The 21,367-nt window shown below is 48.0% G+C and overlaps 1 protein-coding gene across 1 annotated transcript in view; it reads left to right on the top strand.

The window, feature by feature from the left end:
- Positions 1–20,418, top strand: part of LOC137433434 (uncharacterized) — a 232,225-nt gene extending 211,807 nt beyond the window's left edge. Inside the window, exons 50-54 of the mRNA XM_078785841.1 lie at positions 2,653–2,760; positions 2,971–3,220; positions 5,784–5,968; positions 6,088–6,327; positions 20,112–20,418. Of these exons, the coding sequence (XP_078641967.1) occupies positions 2,653–2,760; positions 2,971–3,220; positions 5,784–5,968; positions 6,088–6,327; positions 20,112–20,258 (930 nt within the window). The 3' untranslated portion in view covers positions 20,259–20,418. The remainder of the gene's footprint in view (positions 1–2,652; positions 2,761–2,970; positions 3,221–5,783; positions 5,969–6,087; positions 6,328–20,111) is intronic.
- Positions 20,419–21,367: the final 949 nt, after the last annotated feature.

Raw genomic sequence — 21,367 nt, 5'->3', positions numbered from 1 at the left:
CCGCGATTTTGTCTGAATTTCAATAGTCACTAAAACAGAGTGCGAGCGGTACATTTGATTGGTCAAGATGGCATAAAATTGCCTAATATTCTGTCCAAGCACTGCTAAGGAAGTTTTTGGAAGTGCCAACAAGGCGAATTGTATTCAAGTGTTCAAGTATATAATTCAATTGAAATAAAATAAAAGTTTTAAAGGCGATAGGGAAAAAAAAATTATTTCGGAAGTTTACCGCAGTTGATGCACCGTCTTTTACACCACCTTATTTAACACGTTCTTCGTAGTTCCTCGTGCCTGTTATTTGTGTCCTTTATGACGTCACTAAAAACAGTAAATTTCCTGTTTGGAATTATTTTCAATTATGCCTGACTTGCGGAAGGGCAGACAGACCAAAACAATTACCTTACTCATCTGTGCGCATGCCCGATCTCACGACTGCGTGGAACAAGATTCCATACAGTTTTTCAAGTACTGCTAAAATGTAGGTTCGTGTTCTAATTCATGTTCTACAATGTTCACAATATAAAATGCAATTTAAATTAAGAGGTTCCTCGATCATAGACTGTCGTCTGCAGACAGACGGACAATATGAACCTTTCATCTAGTTTTTCACTTTACGCGTGGGATAATAAGAGGAGATTTGACGGTAGCAATGAAATATTTGCACAACCAGCTTCCAGAATGACTGCCATGAAATGAGGCAAATGCAAAAGGTAAAAATGATCAATACACTCACTGGACGTGGCTTATTCTTATACACGAGACCATTCAGTGTTCCTTTCATCCGCAAAACAGGAGAAAATAACTGAACAACTTCCATGGTTTATCTGTGCTGTCGGACTTTATTGAGTGACCCAAACGGGAGGAGTTTTGTGGGATTAAACTGTCATCTATCTATAATTCCAGCAATCTCTGTGTGTCTGTGTGTCTGTGTGTCTGTGTGTTTGTCTGTGACCGCTGTTTCTCGACAACCACGGGTCCGATATACTTTAAACTTGCCAGGTATATTGCTGGGGACCCGAGGATGTGCCTTTTCAAGGTTTTAAATTAATCGGAGAAGTACTTACCGAGCTATGTCCAAAAAACGCTTCAACCAATCAGAGAGCAGCGAGCTATCACGTGTGCCGAACGTGGCGATCAGACTCTGCCTCGGACGGCACATTTGAGAGCGTATTCATTTATTTCACGTTGGAAAACTATGTTGCCGTTAAACTATGTTTTAAAACGAATTCAAACTGCGATTAAATTAAAACGATTCATCCTAACTGCGATTTGCGACCTTCCGGACAGTGAAGACTTCACTTCCGGCAGCCAATCACAGAACGCTTTGTTGCGTAGGCGTGGCCGATGTGAGAGCGAGCGGAGCTGAGCGCGTTACGAGCTGACCGCCATTACGGTTCGTAATTCGATTTCTTATGCGCATTATTTCTCCCAATTCAGTCAGAGCGAAGGGCGGAAGCGAAGAGCGTTGTTTTTTTTGTTTACGGGCATACGGGCGGGGTAGAGCGTACGGGTAGCGTTTTTTTTTTTTTTTGGCAAGGAACGGGCACCCACGTACGGGCAATGCCCTAGTGACAAAGAAATCCAGAAAGTCCCAGAGGAAAGGCAGTGTGGGCTGAGATATCAAATTTTCAGCCAAATCAAACCAAATTAGATATCTGAGATATCAGAGAAATCAAACTGAGATATGAAACCAAATCAGTTTTATTTCTGCCACTGAAGATGGATGGAGGTTATGTTTTCATTCCTGTCTGTTTGTTTGTCTGTCTGGCAGTGAACAAAATATCTAAAAAGTTGTGGACAGATTACGACGAAATTTGGTGGAGAGGTTGGGTAGATGACCGAGGCGAAATGATTAGATTTTGGTGACGCCCCGGATCTGGATACTAGAATTTTTAAGTGAATCGTCACCATTGAGAGATATGGCCAAAAAACTATATTTCGAAAAGTTATGGATGGATTTGGACGAAACTTGATGGACAGGTTGGGTGTGTGACAAGGACGAATTCTTTCAATTTTGCTGAAGATACAAATCCGAATCCAGATATTAGCATTAAAAAATTTTTTTTAAGTGATTCTTCACCATTCGGTGATATGGCTAAAACCGATACATAGCACGATATCTCAAAATGTTATTGGCGGATTTGGACTAAACCTGGTGGACAGGTCGGATGTGTGATGAGGAAGAATTGGTTCAATTTTGGTGAAGATCCGAATCCGGATCGGGATATGAGAATGTTATTTTCAAATTTAAGTCACAATTGAGTGATTATTGAGTGGCCAAAAACAATATATAGCATGATATTTCAAAAAGTTATGGACGAGTTATGATAAAACTAGGTGGATGAGTTGGTTAGGTGACAAGAACAAGCCTGATCCAGATCTGGCCTGTCAGTGCGATACAAAACGTAAACCATTCAGCCGAGCAGAGGTATGCACTCTACCGAGGGCCGTTCTACTTCAATGTGGATTTGACTTCATGCACATTCAAATCGGTAATGGAATATTTGATATGAAGGGTGCACCTGATTGAGTTATGGTTAATGCTCGTAGCTTTGCGAACGCCATGCTTTCAGCCGGATGTCTTCACCTATTGTGAAAATAGATTTTGTAATGGTGATAGTACAGTTTGACTGAAATGACTTTCCTTTACAGGGTGATCCTGGACCATTTGGACCACTTGGACAAGAAGGGTTGCCAGGTGCACATGGTCCCTTTGGGCCAAAAGGTCCTCCAGGCCAAATTGGAAATGAAGGACCTAAAGTAGGTCCAGATTGATGGGAATTGACACAATTGTTTTTTTCACTTTAGAGAAGCATTTTGCTTCATATATGTATTAATCTCACTGTGTATTTACCATGGTGAGCGCAGTATTTATGATGCTATGAACTACATTTGTATTACTGTGATCATTTGTTTTAAGTCGAGCACAGTAACTTCTGCAGTCACTGAAGCCAAAGGTGTGTTGAACAGGGTCCTTCTGGCCCCCATGGGTCACCTGGGAATCCAGGTCCTTCTGGAGATTCCAGCAGCTATGGATCATTCATCGGTTTGACCGCGTCCGACGATGGCATGAGTAATGACATCAGCAAACAAGAGGTGCAGGCAACCATCAAGTCTCTCAGCATACAGGTTAACGTGATCTTTCAGCCTGATGGTTCACGGGACCATCCAGCCAGGACCTGCCTGGATCTCAAAAAATGCCATCCTGAATATCCTCGTGGTAAGGATGGTGGCAAAGATGGGCAATTTGTGGCACGAGTAACCCATTTAACACATCTTTCAGGAACTATTTTTCGTGCTTAGGAATGCTGGCAAGTAAATTCAAAAATAAAGATAAAACTTATTCACCTGAATGGTTCTAGTGAACAAAACCTGTGGTTGGTTTAACTGTTAAGGTGGCTGGCGTAAGATCATAGGATCTTGAGTTCAAGCCCTTGTTGTGTCGTTGAATTAACACCAGGTGGGCCGATTCAGCCTGTTATCCTTCCGAGATTGGCAAAATGAGTACCAGCTAGCTCATAAGGGGACATTGCATCAGTGGCACAGCTGCGACCAAGAAAATGATGCAGCCAATCAGCCACAGGCTGCATACAAATAAAAAAAATAGTGAACAGATATGTTTACAGATATGATTGTTGTGAACATTGTAGTGAATAAATATGCTGTAGTTGTGGTTGGGAGTGCGGGTTGAGGAGTTGTGTTGTTGTTGGGGGTGCGGGTGCGGGTTGAGGAGTTGTGTTGTGGTTGGGAGTGCGGGTTGAGGAGTTGTGTTGTGGTTGGGAGGAGTTGGAAGGAGGGTTAAGACTGAGAATAGGGAGGAGATCGGAGCCATTAGGTTGGGAGGGGAGCTTGATGACTTGGGTTTGTGAGGGGGAGGTGGGTAGTTTTGGACATTAAGTCAGATTTTATATTGTGTGGATTTTCTGCAGGTACCTGCTAGTTACAATGAACAATTACAGTGCCTTCAGAAAGTATTCACACCCCTTGAATTATTTCACATTTTGCTGTTACAGCCTGAAATGAAAATGGATTGAATTGAGATTTTTTTTGTCACTGATATCATAAGACCCCATAATGTCAAAGTGGATTTTTTTTTTAACAAAATAATTAAAGATGAAACACAGAAATATGTGATTTACATAAGTATTCAACCCCCTGAGTCAATACATCGTAGAAGTGCCTTTGACAGTGATTAAAGTTCTGAGTCTTCTTGGGTGTGTCTGTTATGGCGTTGCAGGTTTACACATCTAGATTTTGGGAGTTTCTCCCATTCTTCCTTGCAGATTTGCTCAAGCTCTGTCAAGTTGGATGGGGAGCGTCAGTGAACAGCAATTAATCAAGTCTTTCCACAGATTCCCAATGGGATTCAAGTCTGCGTTTTGGCTGGGCCACTCGAGGACTTTCACATTCTTGATCTGAAGCCACTCCAGTGTTGCTTAGGTTGTATGCTTTGGGGTCATAGTCCTGGTGGAATGTAAATTTTCACCACAGTCCAAGGTCTTTTGCACTCTGAAGCAGGTTCTCCTCAAGGATTTGCCTGTATTTGGCTCCATCCATTGTTCCCTCTATACTTGCAAGTCACCCAATCCCTGCCGCTGAAAAGCATCCCCATAGCATGATGCTGCCACCACCATGCTTTACGGTAAGGATGTTGTTAGATGGGTGATGAGCTGTGCTCCTTTTCCGCCAGACGTAGCACTTTGCACAGTCAGGCCAAAGAGATAAACATTGGTCTCATCAGACCACATAATAATATTTTGCCTCATGCTCTCGGAGTCTTTCACGTGCATTATTGCAAACTCCAGTCATGATTTCATGTGCCTTTTTCTCAGGAGTGGCTTCCGTCTGGAAACTCTCCCATAAAGCCTAGATTTGTGAAGTGCTGCAGAGACGGTTGTCCTTCCAGCAGGTTCTCCCATCTCAGCCAAGGAACTCTGTAGTTCTGTCAAAATGGTCATTGGGTTCTTGGTCACCTCCCTCACCAAGGTCCTTGACCAGTTGCTCAGTTTGGTCGGACGGGCAGCTCTAGGAAGAGTCTGGGTAGTTCCATATTCTTTCCATTTCCTAATGATGGAGCTCAGTGTGCTCTTGGGAAGTTTCAACACTCCAGTAATTGTTTTATACCCTTCCCCAGATATATCTCAGAGTTCTACAGACAGTTCCTTCATGGTAGAGTTTCTACTCTGACATGCACTGTCAACTGTGGGACCTAATATAGAAAGGTGTTTTTCTTTCTAAATCGTGATTTCTAGATCAATTGAATTGGCCACAGGCGGTCTCTAATCACGTTGTGGAGACGTCTCAAGGGTGATCAAATTAAATTGAACGCACCTGTACTCAATTTGTGGAGTGTCATAGCAAAGGGTTTGAATACTTATTGACTCAAGACATTTTAGCTTTTCAATTTTAATCAATTTGTAAAATATTCTAAAAGGAAAATTCCACTGTGAAATTATGGGGTATTATCCTAAGTCAGTGACCAAAAATCTCAATTTAATCCATTTTAAATTCAGGCTATAACACAACAAAATGTGAAAAAAGTCAAGGGGTGTGAATACTTTCTGAAGGCACTGTATGTGGACCGATTGGAGACGTGAAAATTTGTGATACCGTGTCACCCCTACCAAAATGTATCTCTGTAAAGCCCCCCCCCCCCCCCCCTTTACCGTACTGTGCTGTCAACCACTTAAATAAAGCAAATTCTACATTTAATCTTGTAAGACTTGACCTGCAGTGCCTATTTATTTGGTCCTTCTCATGCTTAATAAGCTGCTCACCTATAGGGGAATACTGGATTGATCCAAATGGCGGTGCAAGTGCTGACTCCATTAAGGTGTGGTGTGACATGGAGATGGGTGCCTCCTGTGTAAGGGCAATTCCTGAGCACATCACCCATAACGGCTGGCATCATGTTGGTGAAAAGAAGGCACACACCTGGTTCAGGCAAAGCATACAGCCAGGTTTCCAGGTGATGCAATGTAAAAAATAATGTGAACTAATCTCCAACTCTCTCCCCTCTACTCTCCTTAACTCACCAAGGCTGATTTCCCATTATTTATCCAAACCCCACTTCCTGATATTTTGCAGCTCGTCTATGGCAGTGACAAGCAGCAAGCAAGCACCATGGATATCCAACTGACTTTCCTACGGCTACTGTCTAGTAGTGGTGTGCAGAACTTTACTTACCACTGTAAGAACAGCATTGCCTTCCGCGATGACACAGGAAGCCTCGCCAAGGCGTTGGTGCTGCAGAGTAGAAATGGCGCCGAGATTCGAGCCGAGGGACCGAGACATCTGGTCTATTCTGTCTTGGAAGATGGGTGTTCGGTGAGGAACAACAGCTTTGTTGGTGAAACAAATACATTTGGCATTAGATGTCTCTTTTCATTAGCTTTGTCATTTGTTTGATCTTCGGTTTTTTCCCCTATGTGATGCAAAACTATCCTGCCTGGGTACCTCATTACCTACGCTACACAAGGTGGATGGAGGTTATGTATTCACCCCTGTTTGTCTGTGGGCAGGATGTCTCAAAATATTTAGGACAAATTCACACAAAACTTAGTGGAATGTTTGGGTTTGTGACGAGGAGGAATTGGTTCGATTTTGGTAACGATCCAGATGCGGATCCGGATACTTCAATTTTAAAGTGATTCTTCATCATTGAGAGAAAGCCTGGTGTTGGTTTAGCGGTTAGGGTGCCGGCTTGGGATCCGAGGATCCTGGGTTTGAATCCCGGTCAATCGCTGAATTAACGCCAGGGGGTTGAGTCAGCCTGGTGTTGGCTTAGCGGTTCGGGTGTTGGCTTGGGATCCTAGGATCCTGGGTTTGAATCCTGGTCAATCGCTGAATTAACGCCAGGGGGGTTGACTCAACCTGGTGTTGGTTTAGCGGTTAGGGTGCCGGCTTGGGATCCTAGGATCCTGGGTTTGAATCCTGGTCGATCGCTGAATTAACGCCAGGGGGGCTGACTCAGCCTGGTGTTAGTTTAGCGGTTCGGGTGCTGGCCTGGGATCCTAGGATCCTGGGTTCGAATTTTTTTATTTTCGAAGTATGTACGTAGTATTTTTTTTTGACCTTGACCTCATTTAAAGTCATGACCCCCATGATCCGAAATAGTAAAATCTATGCCTGGGTAATTGTGCGGGCTACTGTCTTGTATTCATGTGTCAAGTTTCAGAACAATCAGCTGGGTGATAATGGATGAGTAGCAACATTAACAAAAAGTTAACGGACGGACAGACATCTGGACCGGCAGACATCCGGACATCACGACCCATTTTACACGTTAATCTCTTCGAGAATTGAGATGAGATGACCTAATAAATAGGGATTATATAATGTAAGAGGCAATCTTAGAGCTTGCCACACAGAGAAGGGTCTGGCAGTGGTAAAAGAAAGGAGGGGGGGGGGGGCGGGCGGACGACTACAGGGGAGGTAAGCAGACACCACAATGCCAGGTAGCTATAGGTAAAACAAACAGGGTTTTAGGTTCCATTCAGAGGGGAATAAATTGTAAATTGAAAGAGATACTGTTAACATTGTGTAGGAATTTAGTAAGGGCCTCACCTACAATACGATGTACAGTTTTGGTCACCATATCTGAGGAAGAACATAACTGCTATAGCGAGGGTACAGCATAGAGCAACTAGATTGATCTTGGGCCTAGCTAGACTATGCTCTGAGGAGCGGCTGAAGGAGACAGGACTTTACTTTTACATTAGAGAGGAGATGATTATGAGTGGATCTGATAGAGATGTTGAAGATAATGAATGGTAGACACAAAATAAGTGCAGAAACATTTTTCAGCAGAATGGATACTGACAGGACAAGACGTCACAGCTCAAGAGTAAAGAGGAGGAGGAGAGTTCGGACAGTAGATGTCTTTCATTCAGAGTGGTGAATACATGGAATGGTTTCCTTAGAAGGAAAGTGACAATCGAATCAGTTTTCAAATTTTGTTGGATAGTTATGTGGACGCAGTGGGGATGGAGATATACTCATTGTTTACATGATTGCTCAGGCATGATGGGCCTATAATGACCTCTTCCTGTAATGAAGTTCCTTTTTAAACAATGTGATGTTGATTAATTGAAGTGAGACTGTCTAGAATCTGGTGAGGTCACTCCACAAGTGACAAAGAAGGATGGGAATGGCAAACAATTGCAGATGAGCCGTCAGTTTGGATATCTACTATATAAGAGAGATGTGTGTGTGTGTGTGTGTGTGTGTGTGTGTGTGTGTGTGTGTGTGTGTGTGTGTGTGTGTGTGTGTGTGTGTCTGTCTGTCTGTCGGTGTCGCCATTTTTCTCAGAGATGGCTGAACGGATCTTCGTCAAACTTTCAGAGGTTCATCAGTGAGTGCCTGGGAGTGTTTTTGACAAAAAAAAACATTTTGAAAAAAAAAAAGATGGTTTTTTTGGAGTTAAAAATAATAATCGCTCGATAGTGCCGAAGCTTTTTAAAATTAATGACAGGTATATACAAGTACACAATCGCATAAATAAATACAAAACAATCACCAGACATTTGAACACAAATAAATCAAACAATTCTGGAAGCGTACAAAGTTGGCAGTACGGCTTCTTCTTCTTCCTGATCGACATCACACTTAACTCAGAAACGTGATGAACGCCACATTCACCCACCAGCATATATATGAACCCCCTTCCTCTCATGTCTCGCCTCCTCCCCTCCCCTTCCCCTTCTCCCCCCTACCCTCCTGACCCTCTCTCCCCTCCTTCCCCCCTCTCCCCCCTCCACTCCCACCCTCCCCCTCCCTCCCCCTTCCACCCTCCCCCCTCACCCCTTATCCCCCATCCCCCTCCCCTCCTATTTTCCCCTCCCCTCCCCTCCCCTTACCCCCTCCCACCCCCTTCCCCCCCTCCATTCCCACCCTCCCCCTTCCACCCTCACCCCCTATCCCCCCATCTCCCTCCCTTCCCCTTTCCCCCTCCCCCCTCCCCTTCCCAACTTTGAAGCTTACTGCGCTCGCCTGTCTGTTGGAAGGATGATAAGCTGTTCTGCACAAAGTGGATCAATTGGTTTTATCAACCGGAAGTTGATAAAGGTATGCCAAGCACTGTAGGAAGCAGAGTAACGTTTACGTTTTTGTTATTTCCCCTTCATTAGAGTGAAATAATTCTGTCTACAGGCCGCTGCCCACTAGCCGACGCAAGGCCAAGGCAACAAGATTGTCAGCGACGAATCTTACTATAAACTTGTTTTGTCAGAGACCACACACTACATGACTGTCGATGACAATATTTTTGTTAAACAAAATGGCGATGGTAAATCCCGAGGTGGAGAGGAGGCCGGCTCAGGGAGCTGTGCACAACTAGTTAGTGGAATTTGACAACACACACGCTTATGAGGCCAGCGCTAAGGCCTGCCTTTTTTACGATGAAAAAAGGTAAAAAAATCAAACATTTGAACAGCCTTGGACGTGCACCTTGACCCCATGGCCAAGCCACAACGTCTATCAAGGCTGTCCCAATAACATTACACATGCACCTCAGCCCAAAGGCTGAAGCACATGGTCATTCAAACACATGCATCCTGACCCTGAGGGGCCACAATGCATGGCCATACAATCATACAATTGGACCACTCCTCTCAATAGGAATGAGTCCACTGACGAGGTATTACTCCTGCCAGGACCCTAGTAAGACACACCCTAGTAAGTATATGCCAGTGCAATTCAAAGGCAGAGACTTTGTCATTTAAAGTTTTTATAACACACTGTACTTAGAATAGTGCTATTTTATCAATTTTGAAGGTTTGTTAAATACAGAGAACAAAGGGTAGGTTCAGGCTATTATTATATTGAACCTACATAATAACCTTTTGGCCTTCAAAGTTCACAAAAGCGACAACTATTTAAAAAAAATTGCTATCTATATATATAAAACACAGTTTGTGTGTGTGTGTGTGTGTGTAATGTTACCGATAGACTCCTAAACGGAGAGGCTCACGTGCTTGATATTTGGCATAGACATGGCCATTGAGCCTGGGAAGAACATGGCCGACCTAAAAAAAAATATTTCATAATATTTTTTTACCATATCTTTACCTCAGTGCATTTCAGCGAGGAATATTATGCACGGAATCTGGGGCGGTGGCAGAGCAGCGCGCTAATTCGCTCAGAGCGATCACGTGATGTTCCTTGCCGCCATAAACTCAGTTACGTGTTCGCATGTATTTCAGAGCGAAAAGCGATTGCGTTTTTTCACATTTCAGCGAGGAACATTGCCATTCACACCACATAGGTTTTTTTTTCTTTCATCTTTACGAGATCCATATTTTTTATTCATATTTACCTCGGCGCATTTCAGCGAGGAATATTATACATGGAATCTGAGCAGGTGGCAGAGCAGCGCGCTGATTCACTCAGAGCGATCACGTGATGTTCCTTGCCGCCATAAACTCAGTTACGCGTTCGCACGTAATTCACACGTTCAAAACAAACGAGCTCCGCAAAGCGAGTTGGTCGAGTCGTGCTAACCAAGATGGCGACATGGCGGCTTCACTTTTCACGGAGTATGAGCGTTCTATATATTTTCAATTCAGTGTGCCCGACTCGCTCACGTACTTGATTTGTGGCATAGACATGGCCGTTGGGCCTTCACGGTGTAATTTGTGCAAGGCTTTTGTCCGAGTGAGCTTGAGTCGAGAGGGCGAATGTACGGGTTGGGAATGTACGGATCTCCCTTCCCCCGCCCGGCAACGCCGGTACTGGAGGGCGTCACAGGATCGGTGAGTCTCCAAAATCCGCTTTGTGCTGTTGCGAAGATGCAGGACGAAGTCGCGATTGTTGTGCTGCTCTCCGACCATGAGAACTGCAACGTCATTGTTGCCTGGCCCTCCCCTTCCCTCCCCCTTCCCCCTCCCCCCTCCATCCCCCTCCCCCCTCCCCCATCCATCCCCCTCCCCCCTCCCCCCTCCCTTCCCCATCCACCCTACCCCCTCCCCTTCTCCCCTCTCCCTCCCTTTTCCCCCTCCCCTCCCTTTCCCCCCTCCCCTCCCTTTCCCCCCTCCCCCTCCCTTTCCCCCCTCCCCCTCCCTTTTCCCCCTCCCCCCTCCCTTTTCCCCCTCCCCCCTCCCTTTTCCCCCTCCCCCTCCCTTTTCCCCCTCCCCCTTCCCCTTCTCCCCCTCCCCCTCCTCCTCCCCGTCGTTAACCACCGAATACTATACAATTATAAAAACACAAACTGTTACCGACTGAGCTGCTGCCGACAATCTTGATGACAATCTTTTCTTTTCTGGACAAGGGTTTCTTTTCTGGACAATCTTTTCTTTTCTGGACAATCTTTTCTTTTCTGGACAATCTTTTCTTTTCTGGACAATCTTTTCTTTTCTGGACAATCTTTTCTTTTCTGCACAACCTTTTCTTTTCTGGACAATCTTTTCTTTTCTGGACAATCTTTTCTTTTCTGGACAATCTTTTCTTTTCTGGACAATCTTTTCTTTTCTGGACAATCTTTTCTTTTCTGGACAATCTTTTCTTTTCTGGACAATCTTTTATTTTCTGGACAATCTTTTATTTTCTGGACAATCTTTTCTTTTCTGCACAATCTTTTCTTTTCTGGACAATCTTTTCTTTTCTGGACAATCTTTTCTTTTCTGGACAATCTTTTCTTTTCTGGACAATCTTTTCTTTTCTGGACAAGCTTTTCTTTTCTGGACAATCTTTTCTTTTCTGGACAATCTTTTCTTTTCTGGACAATCTTTTCTTTTCTGCACAATCTTTTATTTTCTGCACAATCTTTTATTTTCTGGACAATCTTTTCTTTTCTGGACAAGCTTTTCTTTTCTGGACAATCTATTCTTTTCTGGACAATCTTTTCTTTTCTGGACAATCTTTTTTGGCGGCCATAAGAGCTAATGCCTAAAATATCAGTTTCAAATTGCTTCCCATGCTCGCTAGTGATCATAACCTTATTGTTGCAGTTGTCTACCAATGCAATATGACACTTGCCTGGACAAAGTCTTGTGATCCTCCCTCACATCCAAAGTGGTTCAGGTGGTTATCTTCAGTAGGTAATGATAATCATTAAAAAAAATTGGGCTTGGAACATTGCACTGTGGGAGACAAGTTGCCAAGGGAAGAGTGGAAAGAGAAAATAGCCAGAGAGAAATCCATTGCTCGTGCTTATGGGGAAAGTCCATCAGCCAGGCGCAAGTAGATGTACCAGGTACGAATAGTACCAGATGCCAAAGGTTGAAAGTTCAAAGGCGAGGAAGCTAAGGTTCAGGGCCATCCATCCACTGATGGGTCAGGAGAAGTAACAAGGTTGAGTGGCTTTTCTGAAAACCAAATTGTTGATTTATGATGAGCGAATTAGAGAAAATGAAAAACTTCATCTTGCTATAATTCACCAAATGTCTGTCCGTCCGTTCGAAAATACCACAAAAACGGCTGAACCGATCGCAACGATATTTCGAGTGGGTAATCCTGGGATCTCCTGGAGTAAAATATGGTATATTGTTTTTCCAATTTCAGCTTTGGCCTCCAGCATTTTCAGGTTTGGACTCCCGCATAACGTTATTTTCCTGGGTGCCGCACAAACGGCTGCACCGATCGCTGCACAGCTGCACCGATCGGCTGCACCGATCGGACTCGGTGACCTCGGACAAAGACCTTTTATAAGGACATGGGTTGAATCCCTACTTGAGAGAATGCCAACCCCCTCCCCGCCATCACGGTCGTCTCTCCAACTCACAATCCCACGAGATATGCGGAAAGGACGACCCAAAACCAATTATTTTCTTTTAGATTCGTATATAACCATCATTAAAAGTAAATAATGACCTCGGCCAAAGTTCAACCGACGTGGGTTTAATCTCTACATGAGCTAATTCTACATAGCTATTTGGGCGGTGTATAAGCCAACAGATCGCTGTCTCCATCGATCTTGCCAAGGCCATAACACCTATCGCTCAAAATCCTTTTAACTGTTGACTTGGTAGTTTTTACATTGAAGGAAACATTAACAATGTTGTTAAGAGTTTATTTTGTGATTAATTTGTGATTGGAGATATGTTGTTTGGAATGAAAAAAGAGATATTGAGTTCAAGTAAATGACGACATGCCGTGATGGTTTCTACTTTCTAAGCGTGAACTTCACGGATCACCATATGCAGATTCGCCATGGACCCACGATCGATCGATGTTTCTACGTGAACGTACCCGTTTGTTTGCGAACGGGTACGTTTTTCATGGAAGTCCTTCACGAACTTGCTGTCCATGTCTGACGTGTGACTGAAGGTGCTACAGGAATGTGGAATTTATTGGTTTCATGCTTTAGCATTCGCCGTATCTGCATTGCCTGTTTGCTTCCGGCCTCCCACCCGTGCGTAGCATGGGTATCTCACTAGTGTCTGCAATAATTATTTCAGTTAATGGATTTTGCTTCGGCTGAGGAAAGGTTGCCCAGCCAGCTGTTTTGATGCACCCTTTGATGTCGTGGAATGACAACCTTCCATCTTAGTGGATGGAAAGCTATTAGAGAAGACGAGGAGCTATTTCAGTGGAGGTGTTAAGGATGCAAGCAGTAATGTTCTCGAGTTCATTTGCAGATGAAGTGCTAGGGCCTTTTTCAGTGGTTTCACAACTTCCTGGGAGGGAAATGTATCAAAAAGGGCATAAACACTTTAATTATGTTGGAAAGGTACTGGTTGGGATTGATTGGCATTTGAATTGATTTTGTATAAAAGGGTCCATCTATTTATTACGTAGGCAAATATAGCAGAATTTTCAGCTTACCAAGCTATTTTACCAATCCCAGTGACCATGACAGAAGTCCTACGGTGTTAAAAAAAGAAAATGAAAAGAGGTATTGGAATATTCTCAATTACAGATCTTATGAGCTCATTGACAATAGGAGGGAGGATGAAATTCAGAATTAGTGTAACAATTCGATGGTTTTACCTTATTAATTTTTACCCCGCATGTGAAGCAAAAAGTGAGGTTAAGCAATTAGTTCCCTCGATCTGTCTGCAGACTTGTCAATGATCGAGGAACTACTTAATTTCGATAAAATTTTATATTTTGAACACTGTAGAACATGAATCGGAATCACGAGCCTGCAGTTTAGCAGTACATTGGCTCTGAATTTGGCAAATTGTACGGGATCCCAGATCGGTCATAAATAGAGGAGTAAAGTAATCATTTTAGTCACTGTCTGGCTGACAGTCAAACAAAATTGAAAATCATTCCAAATAGGAAACGTAGTGTTTTTAAGGATGTCGTAAAGTACACAACCACCAGGCACAAATAACTAATTTAATGTGTTAGATAGGGCGGTGTAAAAGATGCTGCAGCAATGGCGGTAAACTTCTGAAAAAGGTATACAGTATATACATTTCTGCAGACTTTAAAGGTCCACAGACACGGAATCTCACTCAAAATGCATTTGATGTCATCCAAATGAGTCTTTTTATGGTGAATTCAAATATGGCACTGATTTTTTGTTATATTCACTCTGAAACATTAAAAATGAAAGAAAACCGAACCACATGGGAACGCCCCTAAAAATTCTGCCCCATACCTCAAAGCAGATGACGTAATCCATGTGACGTCACGTCACCAGAACGCAGCTCGCTCGCAAGCATGCTCCACGTGCATTTGCTTGATACAAATCAAACACTTATTTTAACTCCAATTTACATTCTGTTTCCACTTTTAGTGAGAAGTAGGGGTCTGTGCAACCATTCATAAACTTTATTTGGTGCAAATCGGATAATTTTTAGCCGAGTTACCTCAGACCGTGAGTTGTTAATTATTTAATTCTGAAGCGCGGTGCTACGCGCGCTACTTGTTAGCAAGGAGGAAGCGGACAACGCGGTAAGTTGGAAGAGTCTTTATTACAAGAGCTTCACTGTAGCACTGGAGCGCTCCGGGCTGCGCGCCCGGTGTATATCCCGAGGCCACGCCTACCCCAGGCGTGGCCTCGGGATATACACCGGGCCAGAGGGCCAGTTTGCGGGGCAAACGGATGACCCGGCCGAAGCGCCCTCTGGCGACTGGCAGCGTCCGGGGTGCAGGGATGCCAGCTGGGATGCCTCCGGCTGTACCCGGGATGGGTGCCGGACCGGGGGGCGGCGTGCCGGCGGGGCTGGGCGGTGCCAGGGGTCCGCCCGCAGGGGGGCGGCCTCGACGCAGGGGCCGAGCCACCGGCGGTGGGTGGTCCACGTCGAGGTGGGCCGGCTTGAGGCGATCCACTGAGACGCGGTCGGGACTACCGCCGATGTCCAAGGTGAAATGTTTCACCCCGGTCTCCAGCACGCGGAAAGGCCCATCGTACGGGGGCCGCAGTGGTGTCTGGTGGGCGTCGTGCCGGACGAAGACGTACTCCGCGGTGCGAAGCTCCGGGGCGACGTGCATAGGTGGGTGCCCGTGGTGCGCCGTCGGCATCGGGGCAAACCTCCGGGCGGTCTCCTGCAGCGCGGAGCGCTCCTGCGCCGCGGACCATGGTGCCGTGGGGTCGGGGAGGAACTCGCCCGGCACCCGCAGCAGTTGTCCGAAGACCAACTCCGCCGCGGATGCGCGCAGGTCGTCCTTGGGCGCCGTCCGGAGGCCCAGCAGGACCCAGGGGAGCCTGTCGACCCAGCCGCCGTCGCGGAGGGTGGCCCGGAGCGCGGCCTTCAACGAGCGGTGGAACCGCTAGCACAGGCTGTTGGCCTGGGGGTGGTAGGCCATGGTTCGGTGCAGCTGGACCCCGAGCCCCCACGCGACCGCCCCCCAGAGCTCCGAGGTGAACTGGAGGCCGCGGTCGGACGAGATGTCCGAGGGGGCGCTGAACCGGGCGACCCAGGTGGCGATGAACGCCTGCGCGACGTCCGCCGCCGTTGTCGCCGCCAAAGGCACGGCCTCCGGCCACCGGGTGGTGCGGTCCACCATGGTGAGGACGTGGGTGAAACCCCGCGAGAGGGGCAGAGGTCCCACCAGGTCCATGTGAATGTGGTTGAACCTACGTTCCAGCACCGTAAACGGGGCCAATGGGGCCTGGGTGTGTCGGTGCACCTTCGCGCGCTGGCACGCGAGGCACGTCCTGGTCCAGCCGCGGACGGCCTTCCGGAGGCCATGCCAGACAAACTTATCGGCGACCAACCTCTGGGAGGCCTTCGTGCCCGGGTGGGACAGGCCGTGGATGGCGTCAAAAACCTGGCGCTGCCAGCCCGCGGGCACGATGGGGCGAGGCCGCCCGAGGGAGACGTCGCACAAGAGGGCCGTGCCCGCGCCGTCGAACGGCACCTCGGTGACGCGTAGGCCCGTGACGGCGGTCCGCAAGGCCTGGACGCCGGGGTCGGCGGCCTGGTCCACCGCCTTCCGGGCATAGTCGATGCCAAGGTGGACTGCGTGGGCGACGGACTGGGAAAGGCAATCCGCCACCGGGTTGTCCTTCCCCACGACGTGCCGGATGTCTGTTGTATATTCGGACACGGCCGAGAGGTGACGCTGCTGCCGGGCCGACCACGGCTCGGCAACCTTGCCCATCGCGAAGACCAGTGGCTTGTGGTCGACGAAGGCCGTGAACGCACGGCCCTCGAGCAGATGGCGGAAGTGCTTGACCGCCAGGTGAAGCCCGAGCAACTCGCGGTCGAAGGTACTATAACGGCGTTTGGGCGGCGAAGCTGCCGGCTGAAGAACGCCAGCCGTTCCCAGACACCACGCACCCATTGCTCGTGCACCACCCCCACCGCGTAGTCCGAGGCGTCGGTGGTGAGGGCGATCGGTGCATCGGGCGCCGGGTGCGCGAGCATGGTGGCGTTAGCCAAGGCGAGCTTCGCGCCCGCGAACGCCGCGTCCATCTGCTCGGTCCAGGTAACGTCACCTTTGCCCGGCTTCCCTCGGAGGGCCTCGTGCAAGGGGCGCAGGAGCTGGGCGATGCGGGGCAGGAACCGATGGTAAAAGTTTACCATGCCCAGGAACTCCTGGAGCCCCTTGATCGTGCGGGGGCGCGGAAACCCCTTCACCGCCTCCACCTTGGCCGGTAGGGGAACGGCCCCGTGCCTGGTGACGCGGTGCCCCAAAAAGTCGATGTCGGCGACGCCGAACCGACACTTGGCGGGGTTCACGATGAGGCCATGCTGGCCCAGGCATTCGAAAAGCGTGCGGAGATGGTGAAGGTGCTCTTCGCGGGATGCGCTGGCGACGAGGATGTCGTCCAGGTAGACGTACAGAAAATCCAAGTCGCGCAAGACGCTGTCCATTAGTCGCTGGAACGCCTGAGCCGCATTCTTCAAACCGAAGGGCATCCGAAGAAATTCGAAAAGTCCGAATGGCGTGATGATCGCCGTCTTCGGGATGTCCTCCGGCCTGATGGGGACCTGATGGTCGCCGCGTATGAGGTCCACCTTTGAAAAGAAGGACATGCCCGCCAACCGGGCGGAGAAGTCCTGAATGTGGGGGACGGGGTAGCGGTCGGGGGTGGTGGCGTCGTTGAGGCGCCGGTAGTCCCCGCACGGTCGCCATCCCCCGCCGGGCTTTGGCACGATGTGGAGCGGCGACGCCCAAGCACTTTCGGAGGGCTGGACGATGCCGAGCCGCTCCAGCGTAGCGAACTCCGCTTTAGCTACCGCGAGCTTCGTCGGCTCGAGGCGGCGTGCCCGGGCGTAGACCGGTGGCCCGGCGGTGGGGATGTGGTGTTCCACCCCGTGCTTGATGGCCCCCGGCGAGAAGGTGGGCCGCGTGAGGGCCGGGAAGCCGGCGAGGAGGCGGGTGAATTCGTCCATTGCCGGAAGCGTATAGACCAACCTGGCCGGAACCGAACCGCTCAGCAAGCCGCTCGATGGGCCGCTCCGGGAGCTGCTCAACGAGGCGGGCAGCGCGCAAGCGAGCGAGCTGAACGTCTCGGCCTGGACATGCCTTCTGTGCTTTACGTCCACCAACAGGCCATTGGCACAGAGGAAGTCCACGCCAAGCAGTGCCATAGGCACGTCGGCAGTGACGAACGACCACCGGAAAACCTGCCCTCCGAACCGCAGAGAAAGGCAGCGTTTTCCGTATGTGCGAATGGACGTACCGTTGGCAGCAAGCAGCGCGGGGCCCCGGCCCGCGGTCTGCTTGTCGGACGTACTGGCGGGAACGACACTCACCTGCGCTGACATGTCGCACAGGTAACGGCGCCCGGATAAGGTGTCCGTGATGAACAGTAGGCTGTTTGAATGGCCGGCGCTCAGTGCCACTACCGAGGGCCAGCCCGGGCGTTTCCCGACCTGCCGAATGAGCACGGCGGGCGACATTGCCGAGCCTCGTGGCCGAACTGGGCGTGGAAAAAACACCAGGTTGGTGGCGGAGGCCGCGGTTTTCTCCGCGGCGGTGGTGGGCGGGGCGTGGCGGCGGCCACGAGGTGTGCATCAGCATCAGCCACGAGGTGTGCATCAGCCTCGGGATGCGCGACAGCCACGCCAAAACACGCCTGCGTGTCCAAAGCCACGAAGAACTTGTCGGCCTCGGCAGCGAGAGCTCGGGGTTCCGTCGTCGCAGAACCGGCCAACGCGAAGCGTACACGTGCCGGCAGCTGGCATCGAAATAACGCCCGGAATAGAGCGTTCGGGGTTTCTTCGCCCATCAGCTACAGCATATGGTCCATGCGGACCGACGGTCGCGTGTCACCGAGCTCGGGGAGGTCCAGGAGGCGGTCGGCCCGTGCGTCCACCGTGAGGCCGAACGTGGCGAGGAGGAGACGCTTGATCGCCTCGTACCTGCCGTCGGCCGGTGGGTTCCTCAGGACCGACACGACGCGGGCGGCCGTGCCGGGCCCGAGGGAGGCGACCACGTGGCAGTACATGGTCTCGTCCACCGTGATGCCTCGAAGTCGGAACTGGGCTTCTGCCTGCAGAAACCAAACTTCAGCTTGAGCCTCCCAGAACTCGGGGAGTTTGATTGTGACCGCGTTGGTTGCCATTGCTGTGGTGAGTTCGGGTGGTCAGCGACGGCTGACCAGAACGTCGGAGGGTCACCAATGGAGCACGGTGCTACGCGCGCTACTTGTTAGCAAGGAGGAAGCGGACAACGCGGTAAGTTGGAAGAGTTTATTACAAGAGCTCCACTGTAGCACTGGAGCGCTCCGGGCTGCGCGCCCGGTGTATATCCCGAGGCCACGCCTACCCCTCGGGCGTGGCCACCGCCCACTTGGTGCGCGGAATGATGCCATTGCGCCAGTGAGCTTTCGTGTCCGCCACAATTCACCCATAGTTGAATATGTGCAGGCCGCTCCACGGAGCGACCTTGCGGGCTTATCAACGAGGCGAGGCGTGACACACATGTGTCTCAGCATACCTCAGATCAAGATCAAGCAAATCAAAAGTAGAGTACGTACAAATTACACGGAACGGATCGCGGGCCAAAGCATAGCGAATCGAGATGGCATGGACTTCATTATGAAGGTGACGTCACCGGTCACGTGACCTGCGGTTCACTGAACTCCACTTTTTTGAGGGGCGGGGCTTAGCAAGTTGTGAAAAACACTACAAATGTTCAAAATATTGGTCTAATTATCCCATTGTTGATTTTTTAAAAAGAAACATGGGTGATTTATTCACTATGAAGGTCAAGTTAATATATAAATAACCAGAAACTTTTGAATTACATGGGACCTTTAAAACTTTTATTTTATGTAAACGGAATTATATACAGTACTTGATTACTGTACAACACAAATCCCCTTAATTGACACTTTTTAAAACTTTCAGTTTAGTAGCACTTCGACATAAGATTGAACCATTTTACATCATCTCCAACAATCATATGTGCCGCTCGCTCTCTCAGCATTGGGGAATATTGAGATTCAGACAAAATGGCGGCTCGTAGGAAATATAGATTGTGCTTGGAAACACATAAAGTAGGAGTTTCAAAGAACCTTCCCATGTCGTTTTTCTCAAGACTGCGTGGGGTAAGGTGTTCTACGAACTCTCTTGATTGGACAGTTTCACCTTTTTTTTAAAAACCAACCAACCAGGATTAAAGAATGTGATTGTGGAGCAGTTACAGAGGATGAGTGCAGCACGTCCACCACTGACATTTTAAACATGCCAATGTTAACCACGTGACAAAGATTTAGTCCATGCGGAGGTTTCAACCTTACATGTAAGGTGGGTTTATTTCCACAGAAGCACACAGACAGCTGGAGCAGGACAGTGATCCAGTATCGGACCAACAAAGCCACTCGCCTCCCTATTGTCGACTTTGCTCCGACCGACATTGGATCTCCTGGCCAGGACTTTGGGGTCGATCTTGGTCCTGCATGTTTTATATGATCTTTATCGATGGAAAAAAAAAGTTTTTTTTATCAGATCTCAAAACGTGCCAACTTTCGAATGCCTTGTTTAAAGTATTTCCTTGACGAATGTCATTTGATTTCAATTGCAATCACCTATTCATGTGACATTGTGCAGTGTTAATAAACAATGGTGTATATTTTTGATCGTTTTAAAATCCATAAAGCTTTTAATCGCATTTTTAAAGTTTACTTTTACATGAAATTTACAGTTTATTCAAGTGGTCTTCATTCATTCAGGTCTTCATTCTTCATTCGAAAAGATGGAAATTAAAAACAGGTTCCAATAACTTTTAAAATAGAGAAAAACTATTTTAGTTTTTTATTATTTTATGAAGACATTCGTGGCAAGTTGGAGTTGACCAAATGGGTTGGTGGGAATCTAAAGTGGGTTTTTATTTATTTATTTATTAGACATTATCTGAAGTCAAGTGGTACTGTGTGTGGAATCCTGCAGGATGGTGATGCGGCTCACTTGCCATCTATGTGAACATTACGAACTAAATAATAATGGATTGTCCTTTCCAGCCGAAGACTGGCCGGTGCGTGAATTTGTTTAAAGTACAGGAACTACTGCCCGTACGCAAACCACACTAAGATACCAAGCATTGTAACCTGGTGCCAAGGAATATCCGAGAAGACTAGACGAGTTCTTACCCACAGGTGAGGCAGGAATTTGTTCAAGGTGGTGGTGCTAACTCATCTACTTTTGACGAAGAACACCTTGGGAACTTCTTTCCATTTCAACATCCACCAACTTCTTTCGTCCAGCTGAGCAGAAGCTCTCGTCACAGTTGTAGTTGTAAGTCCCCTAACCAGTCCAGTGCCCTGCTGGAGAGACTTTAACCCCGGAACTTGTGTGACACAGGATGTTATGACGTGCTCCTTGGTTTGGTCAGGGTTTCCGCAGTCGCAGCCAGGCGAGCTCTTGAGACATCGCTTGTGCATCAGGTGGCCACATCAGCCATGTCCAGTACTTATCCTGTTGAGAGTTGTCCACATGCTCTCCTGAGAAGATTGAAACCACGTTTTTGAATTGTTGGGTCAGGAACTATGTATTTGTTAAAATGGTGTTTTAGCCTACGTGCA

This window comes from Myxine glutinosa, chromosome 10 (genome assembly GCF_964187855.1).
Source record: "Myxine glutinosa chromosome 10, kmMyxGlut1.1, whole genome shotgun sequence".
NCBI classification, from domain to species: Eukaryota; Metazoa; Chordata; class Myxini; order Myxiniformes; family Myxinidae; genus Myxine; species Myxine glutinosa.
The sequence above is the reverse complement of the archived record's forward strand: the minus strand, read 5'-3'. Positions and strand labels throughout refer to the sequence as shown.